The sequence below is a fragment of the Parasteatoda tepidariorum genome, chromosome 2, assembly GCF_982258835.1.
Source record: "Parasteatoda tepidariorum strain Cologne lab strain chromosome 2, Ptep-v5.0, whole genome shotgun sequence".
NCBI lineage: Eukaryota > Metazoa > Arthropoda > Arachnida > Araneae > Theridiidae > Parasteatoda > Parasteatoda tepidariorum.
Genome location: NC_141756.1, coordinates 60414111 through 60434308, shown reverse-complemented (window position 1 = coordinate 60434308; position 20198 = coordinate 60414111). Strand labels below are relative to the sequence as shown.

The window sequence follows — 20198 nt, the reverse complement described above, 5'->3', positions numbered from 1 at the left end:
TGTTGGTTCCGCTTACGGTTGCTCTTATGTTTCTCTCGTGTGATATTGCCATAACGTTTAACCAATCAGAAAATTCCATTTCGCTTTTTGCTCATCGTGCTTGAACGGTTTGTCGTAAAATGCTCTAATATCGACAGTGACTTTCCTTGAGCTTTGAACTGTCTATATACCAAATTTGATTGCTTTCGGTTGGATGGTTTTGACCAGAGGCCGCCAAAGTGGTGTATATAGACCCCCAGGGGTCTATTGAACATAAGCGGGGGTCGATCTGAGCCACGGGGTAGAATGGGGGTCGATCCGAACCGGAAGGATCGATTGGTCGAAGGATTATCAGTGTTTTTCAGATATGTGACAATTAAAAATAAAAGACTTGGAAATATATACAGTTAATCTTCAAAAATTGAGCGACGATTTCAAACTGTGTTTTGTTGATTTGGAAAACATTGACATCCCTGATTGGATTATTGTGCCATTTTCTGCTCAAATTGAAAACGTGGACATCAACCTGCAAGATGAGCTTGCTGAATTATTATGGGTATTTGAAGCAAAGACGCTTTTTAAAAATTTAGAAATAGGCAAATTTTGGAAAAATATAAGTATAATGCAAAAATATGTAAGACTTTACGAAATAGCTCAGCCATTTATGATAGCATTTCAAAGTTCCTATATGGTTGAAGCCGGATTCAGTCACGTAAATTCAATCTTAACTAAGAACAGAAATGAATTAAATATGGAGTTTCGAGGGGATTTAAAATTAAAATTGACCAATTTTGAACCCAATATAACGAACCTTGCAAAACAAAATTAAAAAATACCAGGCACACCCATGTCATTGATTAAGAAGCAATAAATCCGTAGTTACTTTACTTATTATTTCTACTTATAATTACTTATTATTTCATAAATATTAAGGTATTTATATTTCAACATTAAAATATTCTTCATAAAACTATTGTTGTACTATGTACTATTACTTTAATAAATGTTCAAAATCATAAAATAATTGTACAAGCACAGTATCTAATAGAGTTTTATCTTAATTAACAGAAAATTACTTTTATGGGAGTCGATGGAGATTTCGTAAAATTATTTAGGGGTCGATAATCGAAAAGTTTGTCAACCCCTGGTTTAGACAAAGAATCTCATTCATGTCGATCTAACCGTAGGAGGTTATCGTGATTTTTCAATCAATGTAACACAAATGTGTGTTAATTCCATCAACAATCCTTCACAAAGGCTAGTTTTTCCCAATGCTTGATCTGGAAGTTCCCTCGTCTTCTGGGTCGAGTTCAAAATTACACGGGTACGGAGCTGATTATTAATACTCGTAAACTCAGAGTTGGGTTGGTTGGTTATAAAATAAAACAAGTGAAGTGTCAAAATCAACCATACATTTGTGAAATGTTGCTATTAACAACATATTATTGACTGTACCACTTGTCAAATAGTTTAGTTGTAAAATTTTCCCTAGGATTAAAAAGAATGAGAAGTTATGTCTCGATTTTTATTCCACGAATACGAACTCAACATAACCATACATTTAACAGCTACACAAATTTGGAATGATACTACTATATGCGTAACAAGAACAAAAGTTTTAGCATTTGTAGTAATAAACTTTTCTCAGAGAATTTTATTTAGATATAGTGAAAAAATTTGAATTTGCATTAAAAGTTTGAAAAAGAACGGACTAATTAACTTGAAACTGAGATTAATGAAAAAAGAGTTTCTCAAATATAACTAAATGATTTTTAATATTTTCTGAAGCATTCAGAATGAAAGAATATTTGAGTATACAAATAATGGAACAGAAAGAATTAATATAGCTTATAGAATAAATATAGCTTATAGAATATATAACAAAATGATTTTTAATATTTTCTGAAGCATTCAGAACGAAAAAAATGTCAGTATACAAATAATGGAACAGAAAGAATAAACATAGCTTATAGAATAAATGAATAAATAAATAATTTTAAAAAATCGTTAAATTATAACATTATAACAAAACAATATAACATTATAAAGTATTACAAAAAGTTGTTGAATTAAAGAATATTTATAACATTAGGCATTTTTCTTTTATCGAAAGTTATTTAAAAATATAGCACTTTCAATATTTACAATTGATATTTTAAACTGAGAAACAACTTAATATTTTTCGTGAAAGACAAAGTATAAATATTAGAATTCACACTCAAACAAATGCAATTACAATTTCATTAAGTGAGAATTTTCTTTTCAATTCTGATGAACCACTATTGATGAAGGATAGATAAAAATTGTGTAAATCATTTGAATTTGTAGATGAAATTTAAGAATTTAATTTAGTAAAATATTAACTTTAAATTTAATAATTGTTTTTTTCATCTCCTCTATGTTTTTTCTTGGAAACAAGTGAGTTTTAAAGGCTTGTTTTCTTTACATTTCGGTTGCATTTTCGTTTTTTTCCTCTAACTTTAATATTGAATGTGTTCATAGAAAAGGTGCGTATTATGAAATAGTTTTCAAATATTCAACAATCTCATTTTAGCCAAAAAATTAAAAGTAATCATAAAAAATAAAATAAATAACAAGCGCTTGTAGGTTGAAGACGACAATGAGAAGAAAGAAGCCTTTTTACGGCTTTAATGCGAGCATGGATAGTGTTTAAAAGTTGCCTCTGTCAAGTTTTTTTCCTTGGTAAAATGTTTTATTTTTCGATAAATAAGAGTGAACGTTCTGTTTTGTTTTATATATTCATTTTTTTAAAAATAAAATTGTCGATAAATAAGTTTTGCCAAATTAAATTTAACTTTAATTTTGAGCTAATGAACTGACATTGTGTATACAACAAGGTTAGTTTTTAACCTTGGTTAATATCTAACCAAGTTTAGTTCTTAACGATGCCACACGTTGTTTAATACAACGCGTCCCAAGAAATAAAGCTACTTTTAATTTGTACCATAGCGAGACGCAAAGAAAACCCAATGAGGACGAAACATGCATTATTAAGAACGTTTATATCCAAAAAATATACTTAAAAAAGTTTAACTTAGTTCCTGCCCCATTTGGTCAGGGAAAGGTAACGAATACTTAAGAAAAAGGGGGGAAATGTCCCAACGAAATAAAGTCACTACTGTTAACAGCCAATATATCGACCTTGTTTTCATATGATCTGAAATATGAAAGCAAGGTCGTAAATAAATGTAAATTATGTAGCGAAATGTAAATTATGTAGCAAATATGTAAATTATGTAGCGAAACAATTAGAAAACAAATTTTCGGATTTGGGGTTGTATTCAAAAATTAATATTTTTCAATTTAAAGTGAGGCATTGTCCTCACTTCCGATACCATTTCTCTCTACAAATGACTATAATTGAGTTTCTAGAATCTTTTGCTAATCGGTAACCTCTAAGCGTCTTTTGAGAGAAACTAGGTTAAGTTTGCCACTATAACTGCTTCCATCACACACAATTAATGCGCATCCACCTTACAGTGTATCAGAGAAGAAAGCCTTTTCGTTTCTAGCATTATTGCAATAGCACATAAGACTATTTGAGCTATTCAAATTCTTATTCCAACTCTCCTATTTAATTGGATAAGCTTATAAACTCAAGGCGATGGTAAATTCTTCTGCGTTGCAACTCGCTAGTACCACATATAAATTTGAAAAAAAAATGAGAAAAAAGAAAAACTCTTATCTTATGAAGGGCAAAGTGGAGGCTTTGTGTGAAAAGGGTTCACCCATGATGGTAAACTTAACTACTCCCCGCATGGAGGCTATCAATTAGCAATATATGCTAGAAACCCTTTATTACCATTTGTAGTGATAATAGATCACATGTCTGATTTTCCAGCTGCATAATACATCGATTTGCGTTGAAATCGGGGCATTATCCAGCTGTTATCTATTACGTTAGGGCGAAGCATCATCCGTTACGTTACGCTAAAACGGAACAGTTTTAGTCTGTGACTGAATTAAAGATGCCGTCATTGGAATCTGGGATTATACGGATGTTAATGTCCTCTATGCAAATGATACATAACATATCTTTCAGGTCACATTTAAGTATGATCTTCATATATTGACTATTAACAGTAGTGGATTTATGCCGGTGTGAGACTTTCCCCCCTCCTTTTTTAATTTATTCGATTGTTTTTTCCTGAAAATGTCGTACAGGAACTGAGTTACTCCTCATAAATACATTTTTGGGCATAGACTTTCTTAATATACGCATTTGGTTCTTATTGGTTTTCTTTATGTTCAGTTAGGCCACAAAATATAAGAGACTTTATACAAATTTTCTTTTTGCGGTTCTAGGTAGACGATTGGAGCAAACAGTATTAACGTAAATCGAATGAACTTGTTAGTTCAGTAGATGGGATCAGAGAAGACAATTTTGTGCGCTCGAACTTCATAATTGAAATGCAAATAAAAGAAACGTTGCGAGAAAGTTGACACGAATATTTTACTTTTTTTTTTGTACAATTAGAATTTTTAAACTTAAGATATTTTTGTTAATCTTGACACTATTTCATATATTAAGATACCTTTTATATATTTTGCAGATTTTTTAAAAATATTTTATTTTTTGCATTTTTGAGGACATGGAGCTTTAAAGTTTTACTCATTTTACCTATCCCAAATGATTTACATTGATTAAATGTACATTAGACATAATATAGTAATAATTATTATGGTCGAACTGTAATTTTAAATAGTGTATTTCATATTAAGAACTTTTACCCTACTTTTTTTACTTCCGTTTTGACAAAACCGATTAAATAAAATACATTTTAGTGTATTAAATACTTAATATCTTGTGTATCAATAATAGAGGAATTTTAGTGTTTAAACAGATATTTGCAGTTAAACAAGATAATGATATAACACAGTTTAATGTTAATAACAAAGAGAAAGAAACCTTTTGGAATAACATTTGTATAAATTAATAACATTTTAATAACATATTAATAACATTTTCATAAAGAAATAGAGAGAAAGTCTTTACTCTGACATAAAAGCATAATAATTAATTTCAAAAATCAACGCCAAGCATTAAAATATACTGAACTTCAGTTATTCTAACTTCTTTTATTCGAATGCCTCTGTTAACCGAAGTAGACTCCTACGTATTTTCCTTTTTATCTATTCTTTTATCCACGCGCACACACTTTTTTTTCGGAATGTAAATAACAGCTGCTTTAATTCAACTGTCTTCTAAATAAAATAAGAGAACGCTCGTTTTACTTCATTTCTACAAACAATTGATCATTTTGTGTAAGTGATAAATAAACATTTTGTAAGTTGGCGAAGATTTTCCATTGGTTTGATAAAAGTTACAATTCTCCTTATTTTTTTCATATTTTTATTATTTCTAGGGTTTAGTTTTACCATCATGGCTTCTACTTTTACTTAAAGGAAAACATGTTATCCGTGCAGAAAGACTATAATGTCGCAGAGCCACTGGAATCGAGAAGAGCATTACAAAGCTTGCAATGGAATAAATGAAATATAAATTATTTTAATCAATGATTCAAAATTAACTGCTTTGCAAAGTTAAATTAAAAAAAGTAACGAAGGAGTACCAATGTTTGAAGCAATAGTGCAAGTGAATTTCAATGAATCTTTATACTTTGCTATTTATTAAAAGCTTATTGAGGTAGAAAATATTTGGTAAGTTAGTTACCAATTTAGTAATATTATTGTGTAACTCTCTGTGCTCGAGCAAAAGTCAAAAATATTTGCTCCAATGATGTATCACTGATCAAATAATCTTCTAAATCAAACTGTGCTTTCATTTCTTCCATAATCTTGAAAAGCTGACTTAATCTCAGACTTGGATTTATGATATGATATTGCAGCATTCCCTGTAATATAATAATAGAATTATGAGTAAACAAACTGAATTTCAAAATAAGCTGGTTTATATCAATACTATGACTGATTGGACTACATTGATACAGAATCAAACTAAATCATTAACTATCTTAATTATCTGGAAAACTATCTAACTTAAGTAATCACTACATTTTATGTAACTTTGTGTTTAAAATATTTGTCAGTGGTGTCAATTTTTCTAAATGCACGCAAAAAAGAGGGGAAAAACAATTATGGATACATAAGAACCGCGAATGAGTAAAGTTGTTTAAGGATGAAAAGAAACTTAAATATTGCTAGCTAAACAATTCAAATGTTTTTCCGGTGTAATTTTCAACTCCGAATCGTAAGAGCTCAAGCTTAAGGTGACAGAACCAATAGTTCAGAAGATATAAGAAATTTATGTACAAAAAGTACAATTTTATATTTTTACCTAGTTACTACGCTTTCATTGCTATTTAGGTATATAGAATATTGCTTCCTACAATTTCACTTTGTGCTTTAGAAACCATTTAGTTTGTTGGATTCAATGGTTACTAACATTTTTTACAAAAGAAAATTTAATGGGTTCACTTTATGCGAAGAAGTTTTAAACACCACTTTAGAAAAATTTAAGAAGAGGTTTTGATTGGTACAATTAAAAAAATTAAATTGAAATGTTAATAACAATTAATTAAGAAAGAATAACACTAATTTCAGCTTTTGGAAGTTATTAATTTAGTACTTATTAACCTAATTTAATTTTAAGTTACGATGTTATCACAACGTTTAAGTAGAGCAGCTAATATCGATCATAAGCTAATCACATAAGCATTTCGAAATGTAGAATTTTTGAAATGATCATTGTCACTGTGTGATATTTAAAGAACTTTATTTTCACACTTATTATCAGTGCTTTTGCGAAAAAAACCCATTTATATTACCATTATTCTATTAATAATACTTTACTTATGGTTTAAATGTTGTTTTCTTTTTTTTTTGTATATTATTATTATTTTGCAAACTTTGATAAAAAAAAAATAATACTTTTAGTGATACTGAGACTACTTACTTGGTGATCATCTTTCAATTCAGCTCCTGGTAGTTTACTCACTATAAGTGATTTAATTAAATCAATACTTTGTGTATTATCTGAAGCTTCTTTTTGTAGTTTAATAATTAAAGTATAACCTTGTCCAAATTTTGATTTCAGCTGTTGAATCGAACCTAGGCATCTGAATCTTCCATTTACCATTATGGCCAACCTACTACATAGAGCTTCACTTTCTTCCATGCTATGAAAATCGAAAAAAAATATAACATTTTACAAGATAAAACTAAAATTTTACGATAAAATTACTTTCAGAATTAATAATTTTAAAAAATATATAAAAAAACAGAATAAAATTCTATTATCAAATGAAATAAGTAAAATAGTTAAACTAATGAATTCGATAAAATCTCATAACTTCTTAAATGTTATTTATGATAATTACTATATATATTTCGTCTGATGACGCACATTAATAATGCTTAATTAACCCACTCATGGTTAATTAAGCATTAAGCTAATGCTTAATTAACCCTTTACGGCAAACGGCATCATATATGAAACGAACCTTTCTGATTTCGTACTATACTCTCGTATAACTTTTCTTAATAGTACCTATACCTACTTCCTAGTACGAAAAACTATTCTTTAGTACGTATAAATGCGGAGCGTCTGGGGCTGAGAAAACGCTTCCTTCTCCTTCACGTTCTGAAGGTCTTAAAGACAGAATGTTAATGGTTCGAAAGTCGCACCTTAACCTTTTCCCTACGGCGCATGATAGCAGCTGATATTCTGGATCATGAGTTGTACCAGCCGGTAAGCAAAGGATTAAATATATTAATTAATTAGAGCACACGATATCTTAACTTGCAAAAATCGGACACATATTTCTCAGCCTTTTTTCAGCGAATTAGGATTTCTGACCCTCAATGAAGGGGGGAGGTCGCAATGTGAGAAATATGGCCCCAATAGCCAGGAGAGTGGTCAAAATTTTAGAACGCCTCATCAAGATTAAGGATTAAATTTCATCAATCTGTAAGAGATAACGAAAGACACTTATGGTATTTTGTAAGCTCATCCTGGTACTTGAAAAAGAAGAATCGTTATACGAGTGGGCAAGTAATGCCCGGATGTGTTTACTTCACTGCAAAACAGTAAACATTTTTTCTCAAGGCAGGATAAATCCATCAGAAACAAATTCCATTTGATTTTCTCGCACATTTTTTTTCCTACCAGAGGAACAAAAGCAAAACGTGACGAAACAAAGAAATATATTATAATCTTGATAGTCAATATTTTCAAAATTTAGATGTTAAATACAAAGGTGATATAGTTTAGTCTTCATATTGTGTTATATAGAACGTTCCTATAAACTGCTTAAAGTGAAATAAAATTGCAATATGTTAAAACTAAAATATGCATCGATGTCGTACCTGTGTGTTGTCAATATAACGGCTGCTTTTGAATGATTCCTTGCTTGAGCCAATATGTTCCAGATTTTTCTTCTTGACACTGGATCAACGCCAGCTGTTGGTTCATCCAGCAAAATCAGTGGAGGTGACCCAATCAGGGCCAGGCCCACAGAGAGTTTTCGTTTACTTCCACCACTGGCATTTGAAAAAATAAGAAAAGGGAATTGATTTACTTTACGATACTTACAACAAATTTATAATTATGATAGGGCAATTTAAGGTACAAAAAGAACACAAAATCTAAACTTTGACTATTAGTTTCGATAAGTTTCATCTGAACTAAAAAATATCTGATATTTGCTTTTATTAATGTTTGTTAAATGTTTCATTTTATACTTTTTTGAGTTTAAGTGTCTTATAACACTCGAAATACTTTACGTAACAAAATGTTATCAGAATATTTTTCCTAAATCATAAAGTAAGTGTTGAATCACAAGAAGTCTAACAAAAAAATTTCTTGCAAAAAAGTAAGGTTATTCAATGCATAGTTTAAAATGTTTTCTTCTTAATTCGTTAATAGGCATTTAAAAAATTGGGTCATCACTTATAAAAAAACAAATTACGACTGAATTTCTCAGCTTATGTTTCCTTTCTCAAAATTTTCCTGTCCCATTTTTTTCTTTTTGGCCCTTTATATGATATTATATATTAAATTACATTATATACATTATATTATACACATTATAATATATGCATTACATTATGCACATTACATTACATCATGCACATTATACACATTACATTACATCATGCACATTATACACATCACGTCACATTACATTACATTGTACACATTACATTACATCATGCACATTGTACGCATCACATTACATTACATTAAATTATGCACATTACATTACATTATACACATTAAATTAAACACATCACATTACATTATACTAGCTGAATACCCGTTCTTCGCTCGGAGCGAATAAAAATTAAGTAAAGAATCAAAAAACCAGTTCTGAGAAACACTACGAAATCATGCGTAAAACTGAAAGGGATATACTGACACAATTAAAGAGCTTACTGGATGAACCAGTTAAATGACATTTTAAGGGGAATTAATGAATCAGAGAAAATAACAAAAAGTGGTTGCATCAATATGGGTCTGTTTAATATAACAGAACTGTTTTTGCCTTCACTTAAATCTTAACATAACTAATCACATCAGTTTTTTGTATATTTGCATGATTTTTATTTCAAATCATTCAGTAGTAAATAAAATGAAACCAAGAATTATTAGTCTCATCTTTTAATAAACGAGGTAATAAAATAGTTTAGATGAAACTTTTTTTTCGTTCTGAAGATGCCCCTTACCTGGATCTTCCAGTAAGTTTTTCAATTAGTATAGCTGATATAATTTCAATGTTTTTTTAATTTAATATTACTTGCAGCTCTTTTTGGTGACTTTATTTTATTGAAGTAAGCAAAAGTCGTTTCTTGTGGATCATCACATTATAATAAATATAAAATGTATTTAGCATCACTTGGCATTATTCTATTGTACTATCAAGTAATTTTCTTATGTTCAATAAGCCGGAAAAAAAAGAAAAAAAATATCACCCTGAATAACTTTCGTTTTAATGATTGGATTTTCATGTACTAAGTGTCAATCTTAATGGTTCTTGGGGTGACCTTGAATCTGCAAATTATTTGGAGCAAACTTTTAATTAAGTTACTAAATTGGACACAAAAACGTACTTTCTCTAAATAAACATATATTTTTTCCACATATTTGGAATTTTAACCTTCAAAAGCCGCAATCTGGAAAACATGGTCCCCATAGTTTGGTCAGGAGAGGGTTATCTTAAAATATTCATTTGCTATGGCGACTTTACTTGGCCATTTTCATGGACTATCGCCAAATATAAATCTTTATTGCGACCCTATTTACGACCTAAATTTTTCGAAGGTCCAGGGTCAGGGTTCGAAATAAGTAAAAATTAATATATGTTTATTCAGTTAAAGTACGTTTTTGTATTAATTAATTAGCATAGTTGAGGTCACCCCCAGGAGCCATTAAGATTGACACTTAGTTTGTGAAAATTCGATTATTAGAAAGAGAGTTATTCAGGGTGATATCTTTTTTTTTAGCCGTCTGTATCTGGCATTAAAAAGAATAAATAATTATTCAATCATTGTTATTTCTAAAAAAATTAGTCATTGTATAATGTTTTATTTGAAGTTTTACAGGAACTTTCAATACTTTCTACATTTTTAATACAATTATATGATATACTATAATTGTATTGTTATAAATAATAGATTCATTAATTATTGCTTTTCAAGGACTTAATTTTTGGATAAGTTGAAAATATTAAAACTGATAGAGGATATCAATTGAATTTTCTTTAAAATAAAGACTGTAATTTAAAGTCTAATTTGTATTTTATTAAGCAACAGTACAATAAGTATAATTATTGAAGTTTTAAGCAATTTACGAACTTTCTAAGTGCCCTAATTTTACCGAATGGGAAGTTGGAAAAAATCATTATTTTTTAATTTTTTTATCGGAATTTCTTTCGAATATTAAAAATTTAACTTAACTTAAAATATTTGCTTTATATTTTAGAAAAAGTATAGAAAAAAATGAGCTCAATTATACAATTTCTTATGTCGAAAATGAATAAAAATGAACGAGGTCTGAAGATACAAGATTGCAATGATTTTAACGTGAAAATGTATTGGTTGTACAAAGGGAGTGATAAATAACTTTGACAATTTTTTTTTCGTAAGTGACAATTGGATATCAAAACGTGGCGAATTTAAATGCATCTTTCTTTTATGACAAAATGAAAAAAAGAATGAAAAGAGGAAGCAAGACAGGATTTCAAAACTCAAATGCTTATGTCATTGTTCGAGTGAAGAAAATATTTGTTTGCAAAAGTTGCAGAACAAATAGCTTTAGAAGGGACCGGGCCATATATAAACAGGCCACCGGTAGTTCTGACATTGAAAGATTAACGATGGAAAATACTATATAAAATGCTGTCCCAATTCCTAAATTAGCACGTGAGCTTTCCTAACTAATTTTCCTCACAGCTATAAATGGGTTTTCAACTGGTCCCCTTCCACTTCGCGCTTTGTCTAAGAAGCTGAAGTGGGTAAAAATTTTAAAGAATCAAAGGTTCAATTTTATTTCCATCGTAATTATGAGAAAATGAGCTTTAATTTATACTATTTTATAAGGAGTTCCAATGACTGCCTAGTACTCTCGATACATTTATTAGTTTATACTTAAAATATTTTCAATAACATTGTTTAATGATTTTATTTCATTGAGTTCTTAACTAAGTTCGTTTCAAAAACTGTTTTATTTTAATATCTAAAGAATATTAAATATTACCGCCCTTTTTGAATGTAATAAGCAATATTTGTATTTTATCAATGTCTTTATAATCAGTTACTATATTAAAATAAATTTTGAAGCTGCCAATATGACTTTGATTGCCAATATGACCCATTTTTTGAATGACTTATTTTTACTTATTTAAATTCACGATTAACATTAGTACTTAGGAGCTATGTAATTTTTTTTAAAAATTCTTACTATTTTGTGTAGTAAATTTACTGTGATTTTAACCAAAGATAAGCCTATTATTAAACATTAAGCAAATTTACAGATTTTCCGGCAGAAAACAATTAAAATTTTTAAAATTTTTTATTTTCGACGAGATTTGGTGTCTCTTAGCAGGTTATAAACAAATTTAATAAACCTATTCTTAAAGCACTAATTAAAATTAATAGAATATTTAATGAAGCAAATGATATCCTTTTCATCACTAATGAATATTGTGTATTGGGCGCAACACCTAAAAAAATTAAATTTGTGTTTTTTCTAAACAATCATACACGAGAGCCGGTGTCACAAACACTTTGTAATTCTAGAAAATCTGAACCATCCTTATTTAATCCTTATTTCTTAAGAATTTCAAGAAATAAGGATTTTACTTGTAATATTCAAAATAAAATAGTAAAATCTATCGAAAAATTTAAAATTCAATGTTTTTATAAGCTGAAAGGAAACACATACTATTAAGCAAAATCGCAAGAAAAAACTTTCATTTAATATTTTTAAATACAATTTTCATATTGCTAATGAATATAAAATTATCGCGATAAATTTACCAAGATTTAACGTTAAAACAATAATGTAGGAGTATAAATCATTAAAAGTTTTATCTTTTACATAAATCGAAGAATTTTCCGCTAAGACTCTGGTTGCTTGATTTAACATAATTTTCGGCAATCAGGAATAGTTAAATTAGTTTAAAGTTAAAACTGCAAAAAGGCTTGTGGGATTTTAACAAAATCACTTTTGGATCCAGAAACCTCAATTTTGTTACATAAAATTTCAAATATGATATTAAATTTTTAAAAAATAAAAAAATTAAATTTTAAATACAATTTGTAATAGTATTTTTCACAAGAGGAAAATTTCTAACTGCTGTTTGCATTTATAACGTTTAAAATTTCAATATTTTCATCAAAAAGTTAGGTTTTGTTGACAAAAAAATTTTTTTTACATATGAACTAACTAATAAGGCAAAGCAAAAAGACATATAGGGTAAACTAACCAGTGAAGGAACACTTAAGCCTCGCTTGCCTTTTAAAAAATCATATTAATTTCAAAATTCGTAATTTCAGTTAAATGACAGTGTCAACATATTTGTTACTAATTGCAAACTATGCAAAAAAATTGTAGAGAACTTACATAATATTGTTTTGAAGTTTTGGAGGTTCAAATAACAAGTAGTAAGAAGACCCAGTGAAGGAACAGCTCTTACCAGTGAAGGAACACAAAATTGCCCAGTAAAGGAACACTTTATTTTGGTTATTTTTTAATGCTCTTTATGAATTTTTTAGCCATACAAATATATAAAAACAAGACTATTTGTGAAATTATGACATACAAGTACTTGTAAAATGCTAAATTTTCTCTGTAATCATGAACTGGAAATTAAAGTGATGTTAAATACAAAATAAATAAAAAAAAATAATTTTTTCTTATAATTTGACAGTCAAATCTAAATCATTGTGTCATCCGATGCTGTTTATTATCATTATTATTTTATCACCTTTTTGTTTACTCTTTTTCCTCTTATTTCTTGAAGCTTTTTGTCTTTTTTAAGTATTTTTTCTTTCTTTTTCTTTTCCATGTTCTCTTGTTTCAACTTTTTTTAGGTCTTTCAGCCTCTTGAAATTTTTGCCATTTCTCTGAAGTTAGGTAATTTATTCGTTTTTCTTCTTATTTGACCTTTCTTTTTATCATCAATATTTGGCCAATGTGAATGGTTCTTCCAAACTTCTTCTGATTTTTCAGCAACTTTCTAGAATGCCTTTCTCGAAAATAGACAGGGGAAAGGTGTCTTGAAGTTTCAGGCAAATCCATCTCTTGTTGACTTATATCTATCTAGAGGATCTTTAGAAGTACTGATTTTACTTATAGAATCATTTCTTTTTTCAACTAAGAGAGGATCAGCATGAGGACTCATTTCAAATTCAATATCTAAGATGCATTCATTATCAATACTAGCTTCAGTTCCTAAGTTTGACTTAACCAAGTGGTCTTCTTTTAATACATGCTTCCTCCATATTGAAAAATTACAGGCTCTTGGATATCTTCGATATTAGACTCTTCAGTCAATGCTGCGTTAAAAATTTACATGCGTTACTATTAAAACATATCTTGAGCAATTTTCCTCTCAAGCTTCTGAAGAAATTGAGTATCGTTTCTGTTTAACTCTGTTTTTTGTTGAGGAGCTTGCTTCTAAATTCTAACATTGTAAAGTAGTTTTTATAAATTATATAATCACGTTGCTGTCCTATAATGATAGCTTATTAGGAGTTCTTGGTGCAAAAGCCTGCGAAAAAATGTTCTATTCAAATTATTATGATTATATTTAATTAGTTTTCGATTTGTGAACATAGTTTATTAAGTTGCCTAACATTTGATGTAACTACACACCCCATTAATAAATATAAATTATAATTTTTTCATAAATTAAGCTATTAAACTAACATTTTAAACTGAAATTATTTCAGGAATTATTCATACAATTTTTAACAAAATTTCGGTTGTCCTCTATATAGCAGAATTACTTGTCCTAGAGTCATGTAAAATCATATTTCACACATTACTGTTCATTCACTGGAAGTATTCCCAGTGAAAGAACATGCCTGTTTCTTCACTGGTTAGAAGTTGTTTCTTGTCTTTTAAACGGAATTTTGATGTATAATATGACTAAAAGTACAAGAAAATTAAAAAATTTCTTTTATTTTCATTAACTGGGAGAAAAGTGTTCCTTTACTGGTTTTTCATCGTTTGGTGATCCAGTGAATAAACACTCCCTTATCTCAGTACTTGATCATGCTATGGTGCTTTAAAAAAAATAAAACGTAACTTCAATAACTATATTTTGAATTCTCTTTTTCACAGTGAGAAAAATAAGACTACTACATGCAATTAATTCCACTTCAAACATATAAATACAAACAATCACCTTATAATTTTTTCAACGAAACAAGGTGCTGTAGAGATAATAACAAATTCAAATTTTTTTCCAGAGAAGTCTATTTGACCAGGTAATCCAAAATATTGCTAGATGACTTCCTATTGTTTGGCAGTAAGCTATTGTTACCAATCAATCTAAAAAAAACACTTTCAAATTCCTATTTTTAATCAATATATATGAAATGTTCCTTCACTGGGTAGTGTTCCTTCACTGGTTGGTTTACCCTACTACATTTAAAAAGTGATACGACAATTTTTCAACAATATAATGGATGGAAACTGATTAAACCTATGCTGATAGACTTCGCTTTTTAATCCTTAAGAGCGTTTGGTATTCGGATGCATTAGTAAACCAGATCATTTAAATTGCTATAAAACTTTTGTTCTCTACCCTGCCGAGTAAACTGGTTTTGATAACATTTGAAGTTACTTCTGTATTTTTTTAATTATTTGCTTAACTAAACTAAATATAACCATTTTTTAAGTGTTTCGTGGTACAAGATGTTCTCTAAATGCAAACGAAAATTAAGCTATCGATAAAAATGTTTAATATAAATAAAAATGTTTCATATATAGAGTTAGTGACAATAGCCTTATTCCTTCGAGATATTAGTATCTTTTGCACAAGAGTAAATTAAAAAAAGTTATTTAAAAAAATTATGTGTGCTAGTTTCTGAATATTTTATCTATTTTTTTGCTATAAATTCTTATATAGGTTCTTACAAAAAGTGTAATTATTTTTTTTATAAATTTCAGTTCACTAAGAAATCAATATTGAAAAGATTAATGTAATAGTTTGGTTTCTTTCTTCCCTCAACAATGTAATTTTTACATTTCATTTAAATAATCAAATACAAAAAAATGATTCTTAGAGTATATTTATAACAATACAAGGAATGAAATAGTTGGAAAATATATAAAAAGTTTGATTGTTAAGCATTGTTACCGATAAAAGTTAATTGTTGAAAACAGAAATGAAATCTTTTAAAAACCATTTGTTGATCATTCTTTTTTGAGCTATACTCAGTGTATGTTGTCAATTTGACGGCGATTTTGAAAAGCTTTAAAAAAGTGCTATTATGAGTGATTTATATCACCAAACTTTCATGCCTTTCTGGCGAATGCACAGGAAGAAATTTCCTTTGCATAGACAAGCGATTATTAATCATTGGTTAGACCAGATGATGAAGTATCCTCGGCCTATGCGTAAGCCTATACTTTCTTATATTTATTCCAATATTATCAGTCATGCAATTTATTGAATTTTCGGTTGGCAAAACTCAGTGAAGAGATTTATACTTTTTCTAAGAAAACAAAATTTCAAATGCTAATAGCAAGACCATAATAAAAATTATCAATTACGAAATGTTACTGGCACTAAGTGTCATAATATATTGAATTGATATATTTTCCTTTGGCTATAGTAATATTAGAAGGCTATATATATTAGAAAGAATCCTTTTTTTCAATTACAATCATGTGAGATAATACGAGATTATATTTTCCCCTTATTTTGTTTTCTAACTCTTAAATTTTTAATTTTTTAAATACTTTTACAGACAATTTTATTTATTAATAATTTCTCTTTAAAAATATTTTTTCCTTGTTTCCTTTGTATATTTTATTTATTTTAGGTTCTATGTATTTGCAGCTTATGCTCCGTAATAAAACTTATTATTTCTACCTCTCTTTTATTTTTTGCCTCTTTATTGTTTTTATTGGAATTCTTCATAAATAGTTTTTAATTTTATTAGAATTTTGTAATAAAAGGTGATTTTGAAATTTTAAAAAAAGTGTGAAGGTTCCATCTTTAAGATATAATAGTTTTTAAATGGTCCGTTATACGACAAAATAATTTGTTAAAAATCAGCCTTCCCTTTAAACTGTTTTGCAATTGTGAGGGGCGCAATTAAACGATAACAATTTTTCATAACGTAACCAAATTTTTTCTAAAAAGACCTTGCTAAAGTCTTTTTTGGCTTCTGTCAAAATAAGTGGGTGATATCAAAGGAGAAATGGAGGGAACTAGAAGAAGCAATAGAATAAAGTATTTTTCAAAAATATTTCATTCAATAGATTTTTAATTTTTTACATAATCTATTGAATACTACTTTTTATGAAAAGCGGCAATTAATGTTATGATAACTTGAAAAAACTGTGCTGCTGCTATTTTTATTATATATCATAAGCCAGTTTTTAATACTGTGAAAAATTTGTAGCATTTAAAATATCATAGTATTTAAAGTAAAGTATAAAGTATTATAGTTTATAGTATTATAGGCATTTAAGCAAGATAAAAAAAAGTCCAATTTTTCAGAATAGACAAAAGGTAAAAAGCTTTTTTTTTATTTAAACTTGTTTGTATTGCAAAATATGCAATTATAAATGAATAACCACTAAATTTGAAATAAAATTACGACAAACATGCAAGTTGAAGTTATTTTTATAATTTTCATATTTGTAATAAATAACAGCTGCAATTTTTAAAATGTTGCAAAATTAAAATAATACAAGTCCTTGAAACGAATTTTCAAAATAACTGATATCTTCTTTTTAAAATTTAGATTATATTATATTTTTTTAAAATGGTAAAAGTTGAATTTTTCTAACTGTGAAATTATATTTAGCTCAAGAGGATGATTATGATGATTCTGAAAGTGAGGATGAGACAATCAATGAGTAAGTATATATTTTTCAAGTCGCTAAGTATGATATAATCATGAATACTCTGAATTCCCTAAAAAAGAGCACAAATTAAGATTATAAATATATAGGCACGAAATTGAAAAAGACCAAAACAAACGGCACTGAGGAAAAATTATCGCCAAAATTACCGGAATATGGAGAGATTTATTATATCCGTGGATCTATGGGAACACAAAAAATCTTGGAAGTTTAAAACAAACCGCTTTAGTAAAGATATTTGTTAAATTAACAATAATATTTGTTATAATTTGATAGATGAGGTAACATCTTAAACCATGATTCAAAAATGATTGATCCGGTAAAATTAGCTTCTTAATGTTTCATTTTTTACCAAATGTGTGAGAATAAGAACTATATTTTCAAAAACTACATTTTCCGTTGATTCATTACCATATAAGGAGAAAATGTACCAAATGAATGGCTTTAATACAGTATACATTTTGATTTTTATTACCATAATATGCTGATCTCTTCTTATCAGAATTGTCATTAGCACACAGTACGGTAATTTTGCAAGAATATTTTTCTCTGTGTGCGCTAGCAAACTTTTGGGTTGTGCATACGTTTCTATTCATATACATTTTGGTCTGTCATAATCGGGGTGGTCATTGTAATACAATCTATATTTTCAACAAAATATGACAAAACCAAACAAGTAAAACATTAAAGGAAGATTTTATTATAAAACTGCTTTTAATCAGAAATAATTTTATAAAAGTATTTAATTCACAATTATTCATTTTAAATATGCCGAGTATTTAGGAGTTCAATGTAGGCTATTAAAATTCTTGTAAAAAAATTAAACAAAGAAGTTTAAATGTTTGGGATTACAAACTAATACTTATACCATTTGAGCTGTAAAAAATTACTACCGAAGAAGGAGAAGTGAAGTAATGATGGAAGAAAGAAAAAGGATTTAAAATAAATTAACTAGAAAACACCCAAGATTATTCAAGCAATCCAACTGATATCAATGTTTTCAATCTAAATTTACACATAGATAATGATCCGTTAGATTTTGATAGCTATTTTTCGTCTTGTTTAAATAGTAATTTGTAACTATTCTTTCTAAGAGTCGATGAGTAAATTTTCACATTTATTCACTAATTAACAAGCAAGGTAAAACATAACAATCTTTTTTTTAAAAAATGCAAAATCATCTCGCCTAACGTAATAAAGCATATCAAAAATATCAATTTAATTAAAATGTGAAGAACTTAAAAGAACACTGAAAAAAACTTATTTTTAAGGATGATTTTTTTAATTGATTGCCAACTATTTTCTTTAAATAAAAAGAACCAGGCATACTTTAAGTTATTTGAAATTATACATTCATAGAAATTTATTAAGGTTCACTTTATGCTTATTTTAGGATTGTGGAAATTGATTTTGGAGGTTCTGAGGAACCGGAAATTGTTGAATGCATATCGGCCCAACCATTAGGAGATGAGGTTGTTAAAAGCATCAGGTATGCTAATTTTTCTTTAAATTAAATGTTCTTCGATTTTTTAGTTAGTATTTTTGGTATATTTGTTGCTTTTTGCTATTTTAAATACTTACAATTGCGCATAAAACTATTGAAACTCATACTTATAAACACCAAGTTGCAATTTTACAGAAACTCACTTTTTAAAATTATTGAACTGTAATGATTAACGTCCAAATTACGATCTTATAAGTAATCATCGACGGAATTTTTACTTTTATGGTAAAAATTTTAATTTTTTTTTATTTTACGATATTTTTAAATATGCAGCTGGTGATTTCACAAACAGACAGGTTTGCAAATTATGGTACATCTTTTTACTAATTAAAGATATAGAAGAGGCTCCATTATTAGCAAAATATAGTAGAGCAGGAGATTAACACATATATATTTTTTAATGTTCATACATTTATTAAAAGAACTAATTAAATCCTCGAACTAACTTCAAGGCCTCTTTTATTAAATTACAAAGTTCAGATATAAATAAATATGAAATACGTCTGAAAAATAAATTTATTTGCCTATTAACATTAAAATGTTAAACAAAATAAACGATAATTAAATAATAAAAAAACTAAATAGATGAAATTGACAACTTTTTGCGTATTTAACTTTATTTTTTAAAAAGCATAAAAGATAAATTTTAATAATTTTATTACTAAGCAGAATTTTACAAATATTATTGAAATTTTTATCTTAGTTATTTGAATAAATTAAATCATTGCATGCATAATATAACACCTTAAGTATTATTCAATAGTGTATTTTTGAATAATTCGATTGTAAACACTTACACCTTTTACATGAAAATATTCACCAGTTTTTATAAGTATTATACATTAAAAAGTATACATCTGTGTATTATGAATCATGCCGAAAAAGTAAGCCATGACGTATTATTATTTTAGTGTTGAAATTGATGTGAAATATGATGATTTTGGATATTATGTTGAGGCTGATTGCAAGGATGATTTTGTTTCTCAGACTCAGACAAGTGAGAATATTGAATATGGATTTAATTTTGAGTCTGATGTTGAGGAAAGTTATGTTGGGTTAAATCCAGCTTATGAGAATGAGGAAAATATTGGGTACGCAAATTTATATTTAAATTAAGTATACTTA

General features: G+C 28.0%; 1 protein-coding gene across 1 annotated transcript in view; it reads right to left on the bottom strand.

Annotated features, from left to right (window-relative positions):
- Positions 1–5126: 5126 nt before the first annotated feature.
- The window catches only part of LOC107453343 (phospholipid-transporting ATPase ABCA3), a 54980-nt gene continuing 39908 nt past the window's right edge, over positions 5127–20198 (bottom strand). Inside the window, exons 19-21 of the mRNA XM_087156589.1 lie at positions 8329–8502; positions 6917–7139; positions 5127–5855 (exon numbers count right to left, since the gene is read on the bottom strand). Of these exons, the coding sequence (XP_087012715.1) occupies positions 5688–5855; positions 6917–7139; positions 8329–8502 (565 nt within the window). The 3' untranslated portion in view covers positions 5127–5687. The remainder of the gene's footprint in view (positions 5856–6916; positions 7140–8328; positions 8503–20198) is intronic.